The sequence below is a fragment of the Bicyclus anynana genome, chromosome 11 (genome assembly GCF_947172395.1).
Source record: "Bicyclus anynana chromosome 11, ilBicAnyn1.1, whole genome shotgun sequence".
In the NCBI taxonomy this organism is placed as follows: Eukaryota; Metazoa; Arthropoda; class Insecta; order Lepidoptera; family Nymphalidae; genus Bicyclus; species Bicyclus anynana.
In genome coordinates this window covers 13,973,323-13,995,241 of record NC_069093.1, presented here as the reverse complement: position 1 = coordinate 13,995,241, position 21,919 = coordinate 13,973,323, and the positions used below count along the sequence as shown (strand labels likewise).

General features: G+C 37.7%; 1 protein-coding gene across 1 annotated transcript in view; it reads right to left on the bottom strand.

Moving 5' to 3' along the window:
* Positions 1–21,919, bottom strand: part of LOC112046488 (uncharacterized) — a 166,069-nt gene that overhangs the window by 90,655 nt on the left and 53,495 nt on the right. Inside the window, exon 4 of the mRNA XM_052884308.1 lies at positions 9,587–9,727. Coding sequence (XP_052740268.1) covers positions 9,587–9,727 — 141 coding nt within the window. The remainder of the gene's footprint in view (positions 1–9,586; positions 9,728–21,919) is intronic.

The window sequence follows — 21,919 nt, the reverse complement described above, 5'->3', positions numbered from 1 at the left end:
CTCGAGTCTCCTTTCAGAATGAGAGCGGTTAGGCCAATAGTCCACCACGCTGGCCCAATGCGGATCAGCAGATTTCACACACGCAGACAATTAAAAAAAATCTCTGGTATGCAGGTTTCAGGACGTTTCCCTTCACCGTTTGAGACACGTGATATTTACTGAAAAGTTGGAGGTGCATGCCCCGGGCCAGATTCGAACCCACACCCTCCGGAATCCGAGGCAGGTCATATCCATTGGGCTATCATTGCTTTCCCATACATTACTTATTTATTTAGAAACTAGCGGATGCCGCGCGGTATTAAATATAACCTATAATAGGTACTTACAATTAATAGCGTGGTCTTCTAGTGGTAAACGAAATTTCAAAATCGGTTCAGTAGACCCCGAGATTACCCTCTACGACACCACAAACTTTACCTCTTTATAATAATAGTGTGATGTGCGCACCCCTTCCTCAAATGCAGTGGAGGCGGTACTGAGTTACGCGTAGTTATTAAAATCTTTAATTTCACTGAAACTTGTTCACAGCACCGCGCGGTAGAATAACAAAGACGCATTTAAAGTTGTAAGCGAAATGAGACGCGGAAATAATTATGAAGCAACGGAAGTTTAAAACGAAACGAAAACATTTACTTTAAGTACTAGTGCAGAAAGTGTTCCTATTGCTGTATATCCAAAGTACCTATTGCTGTAGTAGGTCCTCTTTGCTACTGTATCAAAGGCTGTAACGATTAATTATTATAACGTCGTTACAATCAACGGTATAATAAATAATATTTTCCTATTGGATTTAATTTATTAACTAATTTTATAGCTTTAATTTAACGCGTTTAATGTACATAAAACTTGCTTAAAGAATATGACTGCATCAAATTTTAAGTATATTCGAACGGGTATCAAAAGCTACTAAGTAGGATCCTACCAAAGGGGATTGCTCCCCCAAAGAGGTATACCCCCGTATACCTAGGTATCTGTTAGCGAAAGAACGTTCAAAATCGGTTATGTAAGATCCACAACAACTTCACACACTTAAACCCTCTGTATAATATCTATCTTTCTTTTTTCTTTTTTAAAAAAGAATATTTACCCATTCCTCCCCAATTAGTCGGGAAAGACGTAATGTCCTATAATAGGAGTGGGTATGACAATACCAATACAATACCAATGGGTCTGGGATCGAACCACCACCCCTCGGTGATGAGTCCGACCGCTCTTACCGTTGAGCTATTGAGGCTCTACATATATTTATAATACAGTACCTAAGTACTTAATAAAAGCCGTGATAGCCCAGTGGATATGACCTCGGCCTCCGATTCCGGAGGGTGTAGATTCGAATCCGGTCCGGTGCAAGTACCTCCAACTTTTCAGTTGTGTGCACTTTAAGAAATTAAATATCACGTGTCTCAAACGGTGAAGAAAAAACATCGTGAGGAAACCTGCATACCAGAGAATTTTCTTAATTCTTTGCGTGTTTAAGTCTGCCATCCGCATTGGGCCAGCGTGCGTTATTGGCCGAAGCAGCTCAGCAGTGAGACGAATATGACGATATATTTATAATTTTAGTGTAAAAGTAGGTATAGAAGTATAGATTAAGATAATGACGTTAAAAGTTTAAACGTAAAGCCTTCTAAGGTCGCAAACTTACTTTAAGTAATGTTTAAGTCTTGTAAATGTAGGTAACATGAAAGTATTTCATAATTACTTAAATTTTCCACGAGGGATAAGTTAAAGACAGGAGTGATATAAGGCTTCCTGGGACTTTCGCTTCATCAGCGAAGTTCTTTCATATTTAATTTTCCTCGAAGTTTGTCCACTAAGTATGACAGCTGTGTGGCATCATCCTTTAATGTAATTTTTAGTTTCAAGGTTTTAGCCAACTTCTGAACTTAATGAGGATTACTTTTATGTGTATGTTTGTATGTATGTTACATTTAATGGCGTTTGGTATAGGTTGGTAGCTCCCCTTGGATGAAGAAAGACCACCGTCAGACGGGGAATATCATCATCATCATCATCATATCAGCCGATGGACGTCCACTGCAGGACATAGGCATTTGTTTAGGGATTTCCAAATATCACGATACTGAGCCACCTGCATCCAGCGAATACCTGCGACTCGCTTGATGTCGTCCGTCCACCTGGTGGGGGATTGGCCTACACTGCGCTTACTGGGGCCATTCCAGCACTTTGGGACCCCAACGTCCATCGGCTCTTCGAACTATGTGCCCCGCCTATTGCCACTTCAGCTTTGCAACTCGTTGAGCTATGTCGGTGACTTTGGTTCTTCTGCGGATCTCCTCATTTCTGATTCTATATGGGCCTCATAAGAAAGCTCAGAGTCACACAGCGGGCGATGGAACGAGCTATGTTAGGAGTGTCTCTGCGTGATCGAATCAGAAGTCAAGTCGAAATAGAAAATATAAAATGGTATAATTTTTGACGACCTTCGTCGCGCAGTGGTATGCGCGGTGGATTCACAAGACGGAGATGGGTTCGATACCCGGTTGGACCGATTGAGGTTTTTTAATTGTTCCAGGTTTGGCTGGTGGGAGACTTCGACCGTGGTTAGTTACCAATACCAATAAAATGTATCGGTTTGGATTGTACACCAAACAAAGAATGAAACATCCTTAAAAACATTATTCTATCAGCGTTAGGGTGAACAGATGCTAGTAATGTTTAAGTTTAAAACGGTATTCAGAAAACTGTGGACAATCGTAAGTAGCTCTAAATACCTACCAAGTATTTTCATACTCGGAAGTCTTTGTCTGTTGCAAGACTGTTTCGCGTTTAAGAAATTTAGGTCATCTCTCAAGAAACCGTATGTGGAGCTGTTCTTTTGTAGATATATGTGTTTATGACGGACTGGAGTCGTTGTTATATAACAAGGGCCTGTAGCGATGTAGGACGTCGATTCTCTTTCTACAATCGGATACGTTTCGAAAATTAATAAATAAATATACTTAAACAATACACATCACTATCTAGCCCCAAAGTAAGCATACAGAGTAGATTGTGTTATGGGTGCTAAGAAAGTTGATATTATAATATTAATATACAATTACATACTACATATAAATACTTATACTATGTATAAATACACACAGACACTGGAAAACACTCATGCTCATCACACAAATATTTTCCAGTTGTGGGAATCGAACCCACGGCCGTGGATGCAGAAAGCAGGGTCACTACCCACTGCGCCACGCGGCCGTCAAACTATGATAGTTTTTAAAATCAAAAAAATACGCTTAAATATAGCACGCATGGGGTGCATTTCAAAAAGCCTGTCCGCCATCTTGGACGTCCACCATATTGGATTTAAGTCACGTGACTAATTTTTTCGTATTCCTGACAGCAAACTCTTTCATTTGATATCCATATTATAGGAGTGGATTTTAAACAGCTAGTCCGCCATCTTGGGGAGGCCGCCATATTGGATTTGTAATGACGTTTTTAGTTAGTCTTGTATTGTCATCAGATCTCAGAGCATGTGCAAAATTTGATCTTAATCGAAGACCGGAAAGTGGATCAAATTAAGATTCCAAGATTTTCTTTATACCGTAGTTACAAGTGAAGCTGGTATACGCGTTTTAAAAATATATGGGAATGACATTCGTTATCGACAGGTTATGTGATCAAGTTATCGATCGGGTCTGTCATTCACATAGATTTTTCTAGTTTTCGAAACGTTAGCTTTTGTAGAAAAATAATCGAGATGCCACATGGCTAAAGACCCTTGAAATTGTATATTGTGGCTTGACCGAAAGGTAGACTTTTTTCTTTTATCGTTGATAAGTTTTTATTTGTTTAATGTCTCAAATCTTGCTGAGGGTTCAATAAAATGTTAGTATTTGTTATTGTGCTATGCTGCGGTATCTAACTAAATATTAATCCTAGTAAATGTTGTACCAAAACATTTTGGGGGTCTGATCAGAGGTTAAGACGGCATCCGTGGCGCAGTGGTATGCGCGGTGGATTTACTTAACGGATGTCCTGGGTTGATCCCCGGCTGGGCCAATTGGAGTTTTCTTAATTGGTCCAGGTCTGGCTGGTGGGAGGCTTCAGCCGTGGCTAGTTACCACCCTACCGACAAAGACGTACCGCCAAGCGATTTAGCGTTCCGGTACGATGTCGTGTAGAAACCGAAAGCGGTGTGGATTTTCATCCTTCCTCCTAGCCCGCTTCAATCTTAGATTGCATCATCACTTACCATCAGGTGAGATTGTAGTCAAGGGCTAACTTGCAAAGAATAAAAAAAAAAAAGTTATAAATCCAAAAAAAGCATTGTTTACGTTGCCCGGCTGTGAGCATTTTCAAATTGGATGACACACTACCATCTATTTAGATAAACTTTAATTAAGAGGTCCTGCCATTAAATACGCTTTAAGGTACGGAAGTAACTTTATAACGACGTGACTTTGCAAGTAATTTGTAAGTGAAAGGGTGGCTAATGTCTTGTGGAATACATAATATCCTTAGGTGTATGTATATTATATACACGGTGTCACAAAACAGAAAACGATGAAGCTTACGCTTTTTAGGGTTCCGTAGTCCACATAGAACCCATATAGTTTCGCCATGTCCTTCTGCTCGTGCGTTCGCCCGTCTGTCCGCGGTTTAGCGCACTACTAGAAAGCTGTAAATTAGTATGAGTATGTCCGCATATATGCATTTTAAGAATTTAAATATCACGTGTCTCAAACGGTGTAGGAAAAACATCGTCAGGAAACCTGCATACCTGAGAATTTGTTAAATTCTCTACGTATGTGAAGTCTGCCAATCCGCATTGGGCCAAAGCGTGGTGGACTATTGGCCTAACCCCTCTCATTCTGAGAGGAGACTTGTGAGTTGACTTGCATTATAAATGTAAACAAAGTCGTAAAAGAAAAATATTTTTTTCCCCTACATGTAAAGTGGGCATGAATTGAATGAATTTTTGTGCATTACATAAGGGATTAAAGTGTTAACTTAATCTACATAACCCTACACTGCGCGTGGCTCAACACGCACTTAGCCGGTTTTACTTCTTATATCCGTACGTATACGGAGTAAATATTTTGTGTAACAACAAGAGCGAAGTGTTAATCAATCGTCAAGGAATTCCTTAACCCTACGTCCTTTGGTTACAAGTTCAGGACTCTGCTCGGAGTTTTTCTCCCTACCACGCGATGAACCCAGCACCTGGACGGTGAATCCATGGAATGCTAAGATATTCGTCTCTGATTGTAACTGGACAGCAAAGGAACAAATAAGTCTATGTTTGAGCAGTATGGTGATAAATAAATATTTAACCGTAGTTAAAATCTAACAAAAATTTAAAACCAACATATAACTATTTCAAACAAAATGATTTACGCTTGAATTTTGACCACGTGCAACAACTAGTGAACTAGCAACTGTGAAAAACTGTGGGTAGTTACCAAATCGTAAACTTTTTAATTTGAAAACGTCCAGTTGTTTGCGCTTTGATTAAAAGTTTATTCGATGCAATCCAAGTTCATGTTGGTATAGCCGCGCCAAAATATCAGATTTGCTGGTTTTATGATTTATGAATGGTTACCTCTTTATTTATTCAAGTACCAAGAAAACCCATTTTTTATGCGATTTTTTTGCTAATAGATTAAGCTAACACTACATTGGACGTTACATAAAAAATATAATTCGATTATTATTTAATGTTTTCATTACACAGGATCGAATCAGAAATGAGGAGATCCGCAGAATAACCAAACTTATCGACGTAGTTAGAAGCTGAAGTGCCAATGGGCGGGGCATATAAATAGTAGAGCCAATGTACGTTGGGGTCAGAAAGTGCTAGAATGGCAATCTCGCATCGAAAACCTCACAAAGTGGGACCCCCACTAGGTGATTTGGCGACAAATAAAAAGCCGCTGGTTGCAGGCTGTTCAGGACCTGGCTGTATTTGGAAGTCCCTAAAAAGGCCTATGCCAGCAAACAGGTCAGCAGTGAATATACATTGTCTAATATGATGACGGTGTTTAAACCAATGATATTTATATAATACAAATAAGTTATGCGCCTGTAAAATCACCGCAAAAAGTGATCTGAATTTTTCTACTCCACTGAGCGCACTATTTTGTGTTTTCTTACATTAAATATATTTAAATATCCTATACTTAAAATAAATCTGTAGAGAGGTCAATTCTGTACTTGAAATATATTTCCAAAATAACTATCTGGGGTGATTACTGATCGATACTGATGCCAAAAATGCAATCAGTAAAATTTTTGTCTGTATGTCTGTCTGTATGTTCTTTATAGAAACAAAAGCTACTCGACGGATTTTAATGAAACTTTGTACAATTATTCTTCATACTCCTGGGCAGGTTATAGTATACTTTTCATCACGCTACGATCAATAGAAGCAGAGCAGTGAAGGGAAATGTCGGGAAAACGGTAAAGTAGTCACTCCATTTTTACAGCGATACTACTGTAAAGGCTGGATTAAAGAGGTCTAAAGGCGGACGAAGTCGCGTGCGTCCGCTAATATATAATATAGTTTTTACGCTTCCTGAACACACCACACGATATTGTAGACAACATTTATTATAGTAATTATTTGATTGAAAAACTTACTAACTGAAACTAATGGCTGACTGTCTAAAGGAAATTAAGACAATTATTAGCCTTAGTTTCGACGCACTAGTGAAATATCTAATAGCATGAAATCTTTTATTAAAACTAAATTCTTTCAAATAGCTTAGGTAGATTAATTTAGCAAAGTAGGATCTCATTATTATAAAGCAAGGCATTCAGAACTGCGTCAGAGAAGTCGCCAAAACTCGTATTTAGAGTCCAAAGTTTTAAACTTCCAAAGTAGTTTCCGACTTAGCGCACAGTTTAGTGGGGGTCGCACCGGCAGTGTGTCTCCATTTGCATTCTAATCGACTCACAACTTTCGTCAGTGTCGCGAGGAATTCATTAAAAACTGGAAACAACAAAGTGAGACATGACTTCAAATTTCAGTTTCAAAAGGATACTCGGAGACTGTTTTATATTGTGTGTGTACGAGTAACTATGTCTGAGATTACGTTTGTTGAAGGAAATACGATCGCCAGACATAAATCATTTTAGGAAGGCTGAAATTCAAATTTTTATATATTCATGTATCAAAAAAATATGATAATTTTAGCAGAAGGTGAAAAGGGGATTTAAAAAATAAGAAAAACCAATGGTTATGATTTACAATATTTGTCAGGACAACCAATCAAACTGTAACCCAAATAAGACCCTAGAGTGGCAGAGAAAGACTTTGAGTGGAGTCACGCACTTGTGAACGCTGTGTGTAGGATTAAAGGCGCCATTGACTGTTAACAAACTCCCCTTTTCCACTCAAGTCACTCTCCCTGTCTACTCCATGTAACCATAACCCATAAAAAATTACACGACAAGATTACGGCTCGAACGCCACGAGCATACTGAAGCCGACCGTACGACGAGCGCCTTATATCGCAAAACGTCCGATCCGATCCGAACCGATCGCTACAAAATAAGTCGCGCCACCTACCGTCGGCACGAGATAACACGAGATCGAGCAACGACATATCCGTCTCAGACTACTATTTCCTACAATAATTTATTTTCAATGAACAATTTAAGACCCTTTTAAAAAAAGTGTCAACTAGCCGATTACGGTGTTTGGAAGGTGGTAGCTTTAGCAGGTAGCAGGTATATATAGCAGGCTCCAGATTCACAAATGTCCAAGTATTATAAGTATTATACTTGGGCAATCTATAAAATAAATGTTTTTATCTCGAAAGTTTGTAAACAATTATTTAGTTCTTGTAATACGTTCATTCTTTGTTCTAAGTTTCCTTAGATTCTAGTTGACCTCCTTAAACAAATACTTAAATATTAATATTTTAAAACGTTAATAATTACATTAAACTACCCTTATTTGTAGGTAGATACCTACATAGCAAGTACATGCGTTTTTTCTTTTGTTGACTATTTGAATCTCACATTTTGACCAACTTTCAAATTATAGGATTACCTACTTACAGCTCAGAAGCAGTTTTTAAAAATATGGTGATCGTTCGTATATACGATGTTTTTCCAATGTAAAGAAGCCCCTGTCTTTTCCAAGATAAATAGCTTGACACATTTCCCTTATAACTCTACGACCTTATTGTGTCGAGGCGGTCCTGTCGGCTCCGATAAACAACTTTATTACGGAAACTCGCCCTATTGAAACTGTAACGTTAGAAACCAAGAAAAATATCTTATTTCAGAACTTTTTATGAACTCTCTTGACCTCTACGTTTGTGTCTACTCGTAGAGTCCTCGTATCCAGTGCGTTATTAACCGAGTCATGCCATAAATGTCAATAGACGGATAGATTCGATTGATGTTACTGAAATAAACTATTTTTATTTATTTTATTTTATCGAATCAGAAATGAGGAGATCCGTAGAAGAACCAAAGTCACCGTCATAGCAAAAAAAAAAAAAAGAGTCACAATGCCATAAATGTCAATAGATGGATAGAGTCGTGATGCCATAAATATCAATAGATGGATAGAGTCACGATGCCATAAATGTCAATAGATGGATAGAGTCGAGATGCCATAAACGTCAATAGACGGGTAGAGTCGTGATGCCATAAATGTCAATAGACGGGTAGAGTCGTGATGCCATAAACGTCAATAGACGGAAAGAGTCGTGATACCATAAATGTCAATAGATGGATAGAGTCGTGATGCCATAAATATCAATAGATGGATAGAGTCACGATGCCATAAATGTCAATAGATGGATAGAGTCGAGATGCCATAAACGTCAATAGACGGGTAGAGTCGTGATGCCATAAATGTCAATAGACGGGTAGAGTCGTGATGCCATAAACGTCAATAGACGGAAAGAGTCGTGATACCATAAATGTCAATAGACGACTAGAGTCGTGATGCCATAAACTTCAAAAGATGGATAGAATCACGATGCCATAAATGTCAATAGATGGATAGAGTCGAGATGCCATAAACGTCAATAGACGGAAAGAGTCGAGATGCCATAAATGTCAATAGACGGGTAGAGTCGTGATGCCATAAACGTCAATAGACGGAAAGAGTCGTGATGCCATAAATGTCAATCGACGGGTAGAGTCGTGATGTCATAAACGTCAATAGACGGGTAGAGTCGTGATGTCATAAACGTCAATAGACGGGTAGAGTCGTGATGCCATAAATGTCAATCGACGGGTAGAGTCGTGATGTCATAAACGTCAATAGACGGGTAGAGTCGTGATGTCATAAACGTCAATAGACGGGTAGAGTCGTGATGCCATAAATGTCAATAGACGGATAGAGTCGTGATACCATAAATGTCAATAGATGAATTGGGGGATTTTCTCAATATTATCATATCAAATCGGTTTTTAAATTCAGGGAGCAATTCATTTTGTATATTAAAATATTTGATTTGTATATTTACATACAAATCTAATATTTCAATATAGGTAATTTTATATTTATTAAAAATTTTTAAACACTGTCGAATAATTTTCAGTTTTTGAAGACTGAAGACTATTCTACAACTTTTCATATAAAAAATATAAAGCTCACCGTTCCCAGCTAAGCCGTCTCGGGGTCTCCGCACCGCTTCTCTCCTCAGGGGTCCCTCGCACCCCCTGGGTGAGCAGCCGCGCCAGCCGAGACCCGGTGCTGCTGCCCGTGCTCGACACCGAGCCGCGAGGAGTTGGAACTCTGGAAGGAAGAGTTGAGTCTGAGTTCTGTTTTGATTTCAAAGACTGTTAACGTTGGACCTTCAGAAGACCTAGGATATAAAAGCAAGTCGGACCTGTACATATTTTAAAGTTCTTTTGCCTCGGTCTCTTTATTTCAGAATGGAATTATCTATTGGTTCTGAATACTAACTAAGAAATCTTTAAGACAGTCTCAATGCATCTTTATGGCACGTCAATCAATCTTGCGACAATGTTGTGGGGACCAAGTTTCCTAGTTGTTGAGAAACAAGCCACAGAAATACAGACGGATTTACGAGACGGAGGTTCTGGGTTCAATCTCCGGTTGGGCCGATTAAGTTTTTCTCAATTGGTCCAGGTCTAGCTGGTAGGCTTCAGCCGTGGCTAGTTACCACCTTACCGGCAAAAACGACAAGCGCTTTAGCGTACCGGCACGATGTAGTGTACCTAGAAACCGAAATGGGTGTGGATTTTCATCCTTCTCCTAACAAGGTAGCCCATTTCCATCTTAGATTACATCATCACTTACCATCAGGTGAGATGTGTGTGTAGTCAAGGGCTAACTTGTAAAGAATTAAAAAAAAGCATCTCAAAAGTCGAATCTAAGGTAAATGCATGGTCTGCTACAAAATGCAACAGCTGGACTTAGGCATTTTGTAAAGACCTAGGCCATAGATACTTCTATACTAATAATAATAAAGCTGAAGAGTTTGTTTGTTAGGAACTACTGGTCCTATTTGAAAAATTCTTTCAGTGTTTTTAGCCCATTTATCGAGAAAGGCTTATAGGCTCTATTTATTATCCCCGTACTCCTACGGGAACGGGAACCACGCGGGTGAAACCGCGCGGCGTCAGCTAGTTAAATATAAAGGTCAGTTTATACGGTCAGTCAGTTAAACGTGATGTACTCGTAGTAAGAAGGAGGATTCCGTTAATTTTTCCAAATTTTCCCGCTCTAAATATAAACTGAAAGGTGTTAAGGTCATAACTTCATTAGCATATCAAATTTTGGGCTGTCACGGACACACAGGTCCGCTTAATGCCGTCGTAAATCTAATTTATATTTTAACAATTCTAATTTGTTTTTCATGACGTTGCTACTTTGGGAATAATAAGATTACTTTTAACTTCTTTTTTGAATTGTGTAGTCATCTACAAAAGTACTTGGTCTTAAATGTTATACGCAGAATCTTTTACACTAGACGAATAGAGAAAAGATTTTTTACGTAAAAAATATTATTAGGCGGATTGAAATGAAAAACAGCTAACATCACATGAATTTGTCGGAGTATTCTCGACTAGTTTTAAGCCCAATTGACAAACAGTATAACTATACTATCTGAGACCCGTGGCAAAATCGTACATTAGAAAATAGGTCATGTGGTTTTTTTTAATGTGAGATTACTTGTGAGTTCTATGAGGATCTATGGGGCTCGTGGCATTGTGCCAGCTCTGCCACCCTATAGTTAAGTCACTGTTAGACAATACATCATGTGTTTTTTTAAATGTTAGTTTACTTGTGAGTTCTAAGAGCCCCCCTGTGGGACTTGGGGGCCCATGTCATTGTGCGAGCTCTGCCACCCTATAGTTACGCCACTGGCAGAAAATACGCCATGTGGGTTTTTTTTCATGTTAAATTACTTGTGAGTTTTATGAGGGTCTATGGGGCTCTCGGCTCTGGCTATGCCAGCTCTACCACGCTATAGTTACGCCACTGGTTGTGTAATGACCTACATGGTTGTTCGTGCAACGCAGCGTTAAGTAAATTGTTTGAGTTTGAAACTAATCAGACATTCTCCAACAATAACAGATAAAGTGATAGATTTATAACACATAGATAGTGTGTAGTCATCGGATTCGTAAGCCGTTTTATGTGCCCCGAAATGGGAGCTCTTGACGCATCGTTACGCTCCGATAAGTACGCTTGTATGCCTGTTGGCGAACGTAATTAGTTTAGCTCTTACGCTCACATAGTCACAGAAGTGTGTCACAGTACATTTGGGGTGAAAAAATGTTAGGTGTTGCGAGTCTATAGGTTATTAGTCTAAGGTTTAAATTCCTTTCACCAAAGGGTGTCTGGGAGCTAAAGCGATCTTTAGCGATAAGGCCGCCTTTGCACTCTAAGTTCTACCATAAGTTTCCTTTTATAAGTATGTAAGTAATCTTGTATATTATTATTCTGTTTTGTGAAATAAAGAATTTAATAAATAAATAAATCGGCGCACACTTCACGAGTTGGTGTGTTATCTTCCTGAACAAAAAATGAAGAATGTTTGACAGTAATGCTTTAATTTATAGGCTAAAGTAAATGTCGGGGCTGACCACTCAAGCTACATCTACCACAGAAGTCACTGAAGTCAGAGAGTAGTAGACAGAGAATCTCAGAACTTATTTGCAATATGTGAGCAATTAACCTTAGTAAAGTTGTAGACATTCCTTTCAGTAGTTTCTCTATTCTAAATATTCCGTCATACACACATTCGCTTTCTAGTGAAAACACAGACCGTAAAGAGATCTAGAGCTATTTGAGAACATTCTCGGCGTCTATTTTTGTTCTACGGGGTCAAGAACACTCTATGTGCCAGTTGTGACACACCTATAGACGTATTAGAAGTAACCAAGTTGAATTTTTTTTCTATTTTCCCATACTAACCTATAAGTATAAGTGAGACGTGATAGCCCAGTGGATATGACCTTTGCCTTCGATTCTGGAGGGCATAGGTTCGAATCCGGTCCGGGGCATGCACCTCCAACTTTTCAGTTGTGTATTAAAAAAATATATATCACTTGTCTCAAACGGTGAAGGAAATCATCGTGAGGAAACCTGCACATCAGATAATTTTCTTAATTCTCTGCGTGTGTGAAGTCTGCCAATCCGCTTTGGGCCAGCGTGGTGGACTATTGGCCTAACCCCTCTCATTCTGAGAGGAAACTCGAGCTCAGCAGTGAGCCGAATATGGGTTGATAGTGATGAATCTATAAGTACTAAAATAAACTAAACTTTGTGGTATTATAGGGGTAATCTTTGGATCTACTTAACCGATTTTGAAAATTCTTTTACCACTAAAAATCCACGTTATTTGTTTGTGTTATAGGCTATATTTTATCCCATCCCCATATTCTCACGGAACTACTAGGGTGAAACCGCAGAGAGTCGGCTAATCTATACAAATATTATAAAGCTGAAGAGTTTGTTTTGTTGTTTGATTGAACGCGCTAATCTCAGGAACTACTGGTCCGATTTGAGAAATTCTTTCAGTGTTAGATAGCCTACTTATCGAGGAAGCCTATAAACTCTATATTATCCCCGTATTCTTACAGGAACAGGAACCACGTGGGTGAAACCGCGCGGCGTCAGCTAGTATTCCATATTTTTAAGATCAAACGTAGATAAAGAAATATTCAATTGCAATTTCTTGTAAACATCTAGCAACACAGCTACGAGATAATGTAATAAATGCCATATAATAAAGTTTGTGAAACCTGTAATAAATATTTATTATAATTACTTGACAGTTGTTCCTCAAGTTTCTCTGGACCTTGATAAAGAGATGGAGAGTAATTGTCGTTGGGAAATTAAGAAGAAGTTCTCGAAGCGTCATCTATCAAAGTGTATGAAAGTTTGCAAACTCTGTGCAACCATGATAAATATGGTATCAAGGTGAAGCAATAAAATTCTGATATTATTTTTCCTTTGAGTGTCGTGTTCGGGTAAACAATGGAAGTTTCATTTCTTGCTATATTGTTCTGAGCTATAAACATTTCTTTCGTGAGATAGATATGATAACAATAGTATTATGTTCTAATCTATTATAGTGATATCCCTGAGGTAAGCCTGGGGTAAGTGACATCGCAAGACTTATAGGATTTTTGCTGCATAAAGAATGAGATACCAGTGTGGGAAGATCATATAACAGGTACGTTAAGACGCATCTCATCAAACGGATTTTTAATTTTACGGTAGTAATCCGTTCGATGCGATCCGTACGATGCGTACGATTCGGAATTGTGGACGCCTACCATAAGTCACCATTATCATCCTATTAAAACGAGTATCATTAATTCTAAAAAGTATTCTTACGAAAAAAAAATTACATCAGACCTTGTGTTTAGCATAGTCCCACCATTCTATAATTTGGATTGGTGGGTTCAAAATGTCAATGTTTATTTTGTGAAGATCTCTATCAGATGATTATGATCATGACCAGGAATGACAGTTTCACTTTCTCTTTGTTGTAAACACTACTTTTCCAAATCAAGGCTGATTTTTTACTGAAAATTGCCAGAAAAGAACCTACCCGTAGATTTTCAATAGCTCGACCTCCAACTTGAATGTCGTGAGGCTTCCGTTTGCACTTTTGCTTAATTAAATCTGCTAATTCATGCTAAAAGTAGGAGTAGCGTGCATAAGGTTTTTAACTACGGTATGCACTATAGGTACAAATTGTATAAATGGAAAATTCCTCCTCAATCGTAAAGGTATGTAATGAATCCTCAGGGTATGCTTTGCGTTTTTATAGTGCACGCCACTAAGTAGTAGAATTTTGTGCAGAGCAGAGGGAATTGGCACCGACATTGCTGTTTCTGATAAGTAAAATTAACAATTAATTACTAAGTATTAATTAAATTGGAAATCCTTCTACACGATAAATTTTTATGCTTTTATTATCCGTTTGTAATGGTTTTTCGCTTAAAATTATTGTATGAAAGTATTATTTAAAAATGGTAACTGACTTAAAAAGAAAATTATCCAATTTAGGATAATAAAAAGTAAAATTGTCTCATTGTTTACTTCAATTGGAATAATTTACTGAAAGTTCAATAAACTGTATTCCTTTAACATAAAACGGTATAACAAACGCTTTGTCTTGAATTCGTAATAAGAAAAGCCTTTATAATGTTTTGGCTTCGTATTGAATCCATTATGTAGGTATACGTACGTCGTACATACGTAGCTATGGTCTGCGTTAGATACGAGTACGTAGACCCGTATAGCTTGGCAACTTCGTTCGTAACACTCCCGAAACCCGATGGTCCACGCGGGCCGGGGGGCGTGTAGCGATGAATGAAAAACCCACGACTGATGCACCTCACTTCCCCGCACGCACGATTTCACACCCGCGCAGTCTTTCCCCCCGTCGCCCGCATATCGTGGGAGTGTCATCAACGAACTTGCCAGACTATGGAACAGTTAAGTAACTATCAATCTATCGTTACTATAATAAATAGAATCTAATTGACAGTAGATTAAAATAAATTAGTTAAAATTGAAATAGGTTAGTATCAGAAAAAATAATAATTTACAATTCGTTGACGCCTCAAACTAAGTATAAGCTTTCATCGCCTTTGAAAACCAAAGACAACTAGATACATATAAATAAAATCGAAGTGTCTGTCAATAATTTTAAAATAACTGTGCATTCTCAAGTGTTTACATACTAAAACACGAAACTGAAAAGTTTGTTTGTTTGTTTGAACGCGCTAATTTACAAGTCCGATTTTTAAAATTCTTTCAGTTTTAGATAGCCCATTTATCGAAAAAGGCTATAGGCTACATATTATCCCCATATTCTTACGGGAACGGGAATCACGCGGGTGAAACCGCGCGGCGTCAGTTTGTTTTAATATAAAAGTGGAAACAGGGGAACGAAACGTTCCGCATTTGTGGAATGTCCATTACGTTTGGGACCAAACGCTCACGTTCGCGCCTCGATCCAAATCTAATCTGAAGCTGTAAAACTATTGCTTGCCGTATACCTATCGCTCCAGATAAAAAAAATGAGGAAAATGGAGAGTATACCCGTAACGCTGACGAAAAATATCTCTAGAGTATCTCACAAGGTAAATGTTTTATAGATAACCCTTCTTTCTTATTCTTCGATCTCTAATACTTGTAATATTATTTATTATGTATTGTGTGTTTCTACATATTATATTGCTGGTGGGAGGCTTCGGCCGTGGCTAGTTACCACCCTACCGGCAAAGACGTACCGCCAAGCGATTTAGCGTTCCGGTACGATGCCGTGTAGAAACCGAAAGGGGTGCGGATTTTCATCCTCCTCCGAACAAGTTAGTCCGCTTCCATCTTAGACTGCATCATCACTTACCATCAGGTGAGATTGTAGTCAAGGGCTAACCTGTACAAAAAAAAAATATTCTAACCGATGACGTAGGTAAATGTATAAATATGTAGGTATAGATATAGCTAAACTAAAAAAAGGCAAGCCGGAAGTTATTTGTGAATCCTTTTTTTTTAAAAAACGATATTAATTAAATTTAAATTAATTGACTGTGATAATCTTCATAGAAAGACTCAAGTTAATTTCCTCATTAATAAATCTTAAAGAAATGACAAAAGAAGACAAGATTTTTTTGGAATTTTAATAATACTTTATCTAAAAGTCTGTCTTTGCAGAATATAAGCTTTTTTTGCAGACATACTCACAAGTTTCTATTAGTCTTATATAAAACTAGCGAACGCCCGCAACTTCGTCCGCTCTTAGACCTCTGTAATCCGGTGAATTCTCTGTAACTTCTGATAAGTTACCTCTTTGGTCGCCATGTTGAGAGGTAGAAGATCGTTCGATTATTAGACAACACGACAAAACCACGATCTTATTTTCATAAAAGTATTGCCGGCCGCTGCTCGACCAGTACATCAAGTTCGATTTATCTCGAAGAAGGTTTTTAAAATAATGCTCAAATTTCCAAGCATGTTTGAGAAAAATATAATATCATCATCTTCCCATCATAAGTTCTGCTTTCAGTTTCTTCTATTAATCGTTACACATCATTTTATTTCTTTAAACGCATTTCAATTATCTCTTCTTAAATCTATCTCATTATTCTAAGATTAGTAAACCGTAAAATTATGTATAAGCTTCATAAATTTAATAACGACTGACACGTAGCTTAGTGTCTACTTTGTGAAAATAATTTATCTTCGCTACATTAGTTTATTAAGTCAAAAGAAAGGAATATTTAAACCACATCCAAGTAACATCAAAGAAGGATTTAATTGAATAAGAGCTAGAGTTAAAAAGTTAGCTTGGAAACAAAGAGCGGTCGGGCTCGGATTAATTTCATATACTAAGAATATTTTATATCTATGTATTGTATGCTACATCTAATACGTTAATTTAAAACAAGAATGATTTTTTTATTCTCTACAACTAAGCTCTTGACTACAATCTCATCTGATGTTAAGTGATCATGCAATCTAAGATGGAAGCGGGCTAACGTGCCCGTGGAACGTGGAAGGATGAAAATCCACACCTCTTTCGGTTTGTACTCGAAATCTTACCGGCATGTTAAATCGCTTTGTGGTAGTCACAGTCGATTATTAAACAACGAACGTTATTTAAACAAATCTATACTTATAATAAATCTGTAGAGAGGTCAATTCTGTACATGAAATATATTTCCAAAAGTTTATCAGGGGGTGATTAGTGGTCGATACTGATGCCAAAAATGTAATTAGTAAAATTTTTGTCTGTCTGTCTGTCTGTCTGTCTGTCTGTCTGTCTGTCTGTCTGTCTGTCTGTATGTTCTTTATAGAAACAAAAACTACTCGACGGATTTTAACGAAACTTGGTACAATTATTCTTCATACTCCTGGGCAGGTTATAGTATACTTTTCATCACGATACGATGAAAAGCAGCAGAGCAGTGAAGGGAAATGTTGGGAAAACGGGAGAATTTACTTCATTTTTTAAGCTTCTGTCGCGTGTGCAGCCTTAATGGGTAGGGTAGGGGAAGGGTAGTGTAGGGCAGGGAAGGAGTAGGGTAGGGCAGGGTAGGGGTAGGGTAGGGGTAGTGAAAAGTTTACATCTACCTTCACGCGGACGAAGTCGCGGGCGTCCGCTAGTAATACCTAAATATCGTCTACATTGTCTAGTTGTGTGTTCAGGAAGTGTAAATATGTAATGGAATCAGTGATGTAGCTAAATTCGGATCACTATTTGCGGTGATTTTGTAGGCATGTAACCTATCTGTAGTATAAATATATATAAATAAATATAAATATACTTAAACAATGCTCATCACTATGTAGCCCCAAAGTAAGCATACAGAGTAGCTTGTGTTATGGGTGCTAAGATAGTTGATATTATAATATTAATATACAATTATATCTTCTATACTTATAATAAATCTGTAGAGAGGTCAATTCTGTACATGAAATATATTTCCAAAATAACTATCAGGGGGTGATTAGTGATCGATACTGATGCCAAAAATGCAATCAGTAAAATTTTTGTCTGTCTGTCTGTCTGTCTGTCTGTCTGCCTGTATGTTCTTTATAGAAACAAAAACTACTGGACGGATTTTAACGAAACTTGGTACAATTATTTAACATACTCCTGGGCAGGTTATAGTATACTTTTCATTACGCTACCATCAATAGGAGCAGAGCAGTGAAGATAAATGTTGAGAAAACGGGAGAAGTTACTCAATGTTTTAAGATTCATTCGCGTGTACAGCCTTAATGGTTAAAGCTACATAGAAATCATGTATGAAGGAAATGTTCTCCTTAAAATTATCTATAAAAACACAACAGCATATATATGTCTATCTTTTATGGTTGACTCACAATAACACGTGTAACTCCCGATAGCTTAGCAGTTCGGAGCTTTCTAATTATATTTGTCTACTATTATGTTTATAACACTTATCAGTCATCCCTAATAAGAAAGTTAACATTATTACCTATTCAATAAAAAAAGAATCATAAAAATCGGTAAAGAAACACCAAAGTTATAAATGAAATACGCTAAGCCATCGCGCGTGAATACTAATTCATGCTGTAAGGATTATTTTTGTGTAACGGTTGCCGCGCTCGACGCGACTCGCGGTGGGAGGAATAAATAAAGAAGTGCAGCCTTAATGAGTAGGGTAGGGGTAGGGTAGAGGTAGGTTAGGGTAGGGGTAGTTGAAAGTTTACAACGACTTTCACGCGGACGAAGTCGCGGGCGTCCGCTAGTACTACATATAAATACTTATATAATGTATAAATACACACAGACACAGGAAAACACCCATGCTCATCACACAAATATTTTCCAGTTGTGGGAATCGAACCCATAACATCGTATAAAATTATCATTGCTGTTTACGATTAGTACACATAAAACACATATTATTATGTTATACTTACTAGCTAGCAGTTTCACCCGCTTAGCTCCCGTTAGCGAGTAAAAAAATCTTTTGCAGGTTTGAGTGTACTCTTCTATAACAAGATCCCCAAGACTGTGATGGACCTGCCAATGCATAGCTTTAAGTATAAGCAATGTGTTAAAAACATTTACTTAGTTGAGGTTACTACACTATTGATGAGTTCCTTAATGATAAAGATGCTTGGAGGCCGTTGGATCAGCTTCCACCTTTACACAGGAAGTCAAAGAAATTGTAATGTTGTCATCAATTGTAAATTATAATATTGTATGAGTTTTTTTTAAAGAGTAACTGTTGAGTTTCTTGCCGGTTTTTCTCAGCAGAACCTTCCTTCCGGTGGTACGATCTTTACAAATAGTAAACTGACGTATCAAAAGTGCTTGTCAGCTGAGCCTACTTAAAATAAATGAATTTTGAATTTTCTCGTAGGAATATGGTAATTAAATATAGTCTATGTTACTCACCGATAATATATATTTAATGGGAGCAAGCTGGAAGTATACCCTAAAAAAATTAAAAATAGTTTAAGGAACTTATGAGGAAACAAAAAAACGCGCGTCGCATTGAGAACCTTCGCATTTTATTAAGTCTGTTAAAAATAAATTTTATTTCTGTTAGTCCTGTCAAATAAGCCTAGCATACGACCAGAAATAAACTAAATAACGAACAATGGCTTCGGAGTTGGCATAGTCTCTTTCGTCCCAACGCAATGAAAGAAAAAACAATATTTCCAGATGCATCGTTATTGGTTGAAATCTGGCGAGGTATTGCTCTTCACGATATATGTCGTTGCTCATTTAATAAACTTTCAGGTTGAGATTTCATTTGATTGATGTCGGTGAACTCAATGTATGTTTCATTCTCGCTAAGTTGTAAACTCTAGAAGTAATAACATCTCCCGAAAATTTGTTGGTTCAATGGTCATGAAGCGATTTGCTCGTGATTTATATAGGCTAATTTTATACCGACGGAATTTCATAAATCCCGTTATATCGAGTGTTCGGATTTGATCGCCGATTCGCATGTTATTTATATGTCAGGGAATTGTACGATATTTTTTGATCTCAGATAAAAATCAATTATTTTTTTCACTTATAACTGACAGCACTTACTTTTGTGGGTAAAAAATTATGTGTTTATTGGTTTTCGGCGTTTCAAAATATGTTATAAGTCAATTTATGGTTTTGAAGAAAATCATGAAAAAATTCCTTAGAATACTCTAGCAGTGTTAGCCCAGTGGACCTCTGCCTCCGATTTCGGAGAGAGTGGGTTCTAATCCGGTACGAGGCATGCACCTCCATCTTTTCAGTTGTGTGCATTTTAAGAAATTAAATATCACGTGTCAGCCGGGCCAGCGTGGTGGACTAAGGCCTAACCACTCTTATTCTTAGAGGAGACTCGAGCTCAGCAGTGAGCCGAATATAGGTTCTTAGAATACTCTAGTAGACATAAATTGATCGCTTTAAAATGACTTCAATAAAAGAAGGAGGTTCTCAATTCGAGTCTATGTCTTTTTTTAATTCTTAGAGCTAGAGTTAGGAGATGGATAGATGGGACTGCAGTAAGTAAAATTTACTAATATATAATAAATTGTTTAAATTTTTTCTGGTTTCGAAACTATGCAAAATCCTATTTCCCATTATCTACAAATGCAGGTAACCGTGTTTATTACAATTTTACTTTCGATCAAAAAGATTTTGTGAGAACATAAGAAAAACAATCTAATATGTTAGCATTACAAAGTCAGAATCCGTGTTAGGCTGTTACAAATTGCTTCTTATTTGGAATCAGCTTATCCCTACGGAACACTGATAAAAAATCAATACGAACAAATTCGAGTCTGGAACTCTGGACCCTTTTAAAGGACACTTTTAGAAAAAAAATTGGCATGCGGCTATTGTTTTAGACACTGCTGTTTTTTTTTTTAATGAAAGGATTTTATTTATTATCTATTAGCATACGCCCCGCGGTTTGATCCGCGTAGTTCCCGTTCCCGGAGGAATACGAGGATAAATCTTAGCTACCCAATAACGTGAGTTTCTATTGGGAAAATATATTTTTTCAAACATGCTTGGAAATTTGAGCATTATTTTGATTTGCGACATCATTATTTTTCTGAATTAGCTTCAACTGTACCGCCTGTATGTAGGCTCAGAGTCACACAGCGGGCGATGGAACGAGTTATGCTCGGAGTATGTCTGCGTGATCGAATCAGAAATGAGGAGATCCGCAGAAGAACCAAAGTCACCGACATAGCTCAACGAGTCGCGAAGCTGAAGTGACGATGGGCGGGGCACATAGTTCGAAGAGCTGATGGACAATGGGGTCCCAAGGTGCTGGAATGGCGACCCCGCACTACAAAGCGCAGTCTTGGTCGACCCCCCCACCAGGTAGACTGACGACACCAAGCGAGTCGCAGATATTCGCTAGATGCAGATAATTCAGTATCGTGATGTTTGGAAGTCCCTACAAAAGGCCTATGTCCTGCAGTGGACGTCCATCGGCTGACATAATGATGATGATGATGATGATGTACCGCCTAAATCGTAATCAGTAAATAAGAAGCCAAAAATAAGGACACTGGAGATAATAAATCTATAAAGCAAAGAGATAAAGGGTCATCAAATTACTTTTGTTTTAATGTACCTACCACAATTCACGTACCAAATAATTCATAATACGTAGTGACGTAACCTAGGTTCATCACTAACGATCCCGTAGGTTTAGACTGGACTCTGGGGTTAGGCTAGTTTCTATTAAATTAAGGCGACCTCCGTCTTGTAATTCGCAGGACAGTCTCAATTTCAAGTATGGATATTTTCATATTTTCGATTATTCAGACAAAATTCAACGTGAAATAAGCTATCTTATAGGCAGGGCTGACTTTTGGATTAAGTTATAGACTCTTCCTTATCGAGAACTTGATATACTGTAACAAATTTAGATTAAATTGCATAATGTTTTCTAAGAATTTTAAACTAATTTAGCATTCTTATCACACGATCACATTTTGAAGTACTTC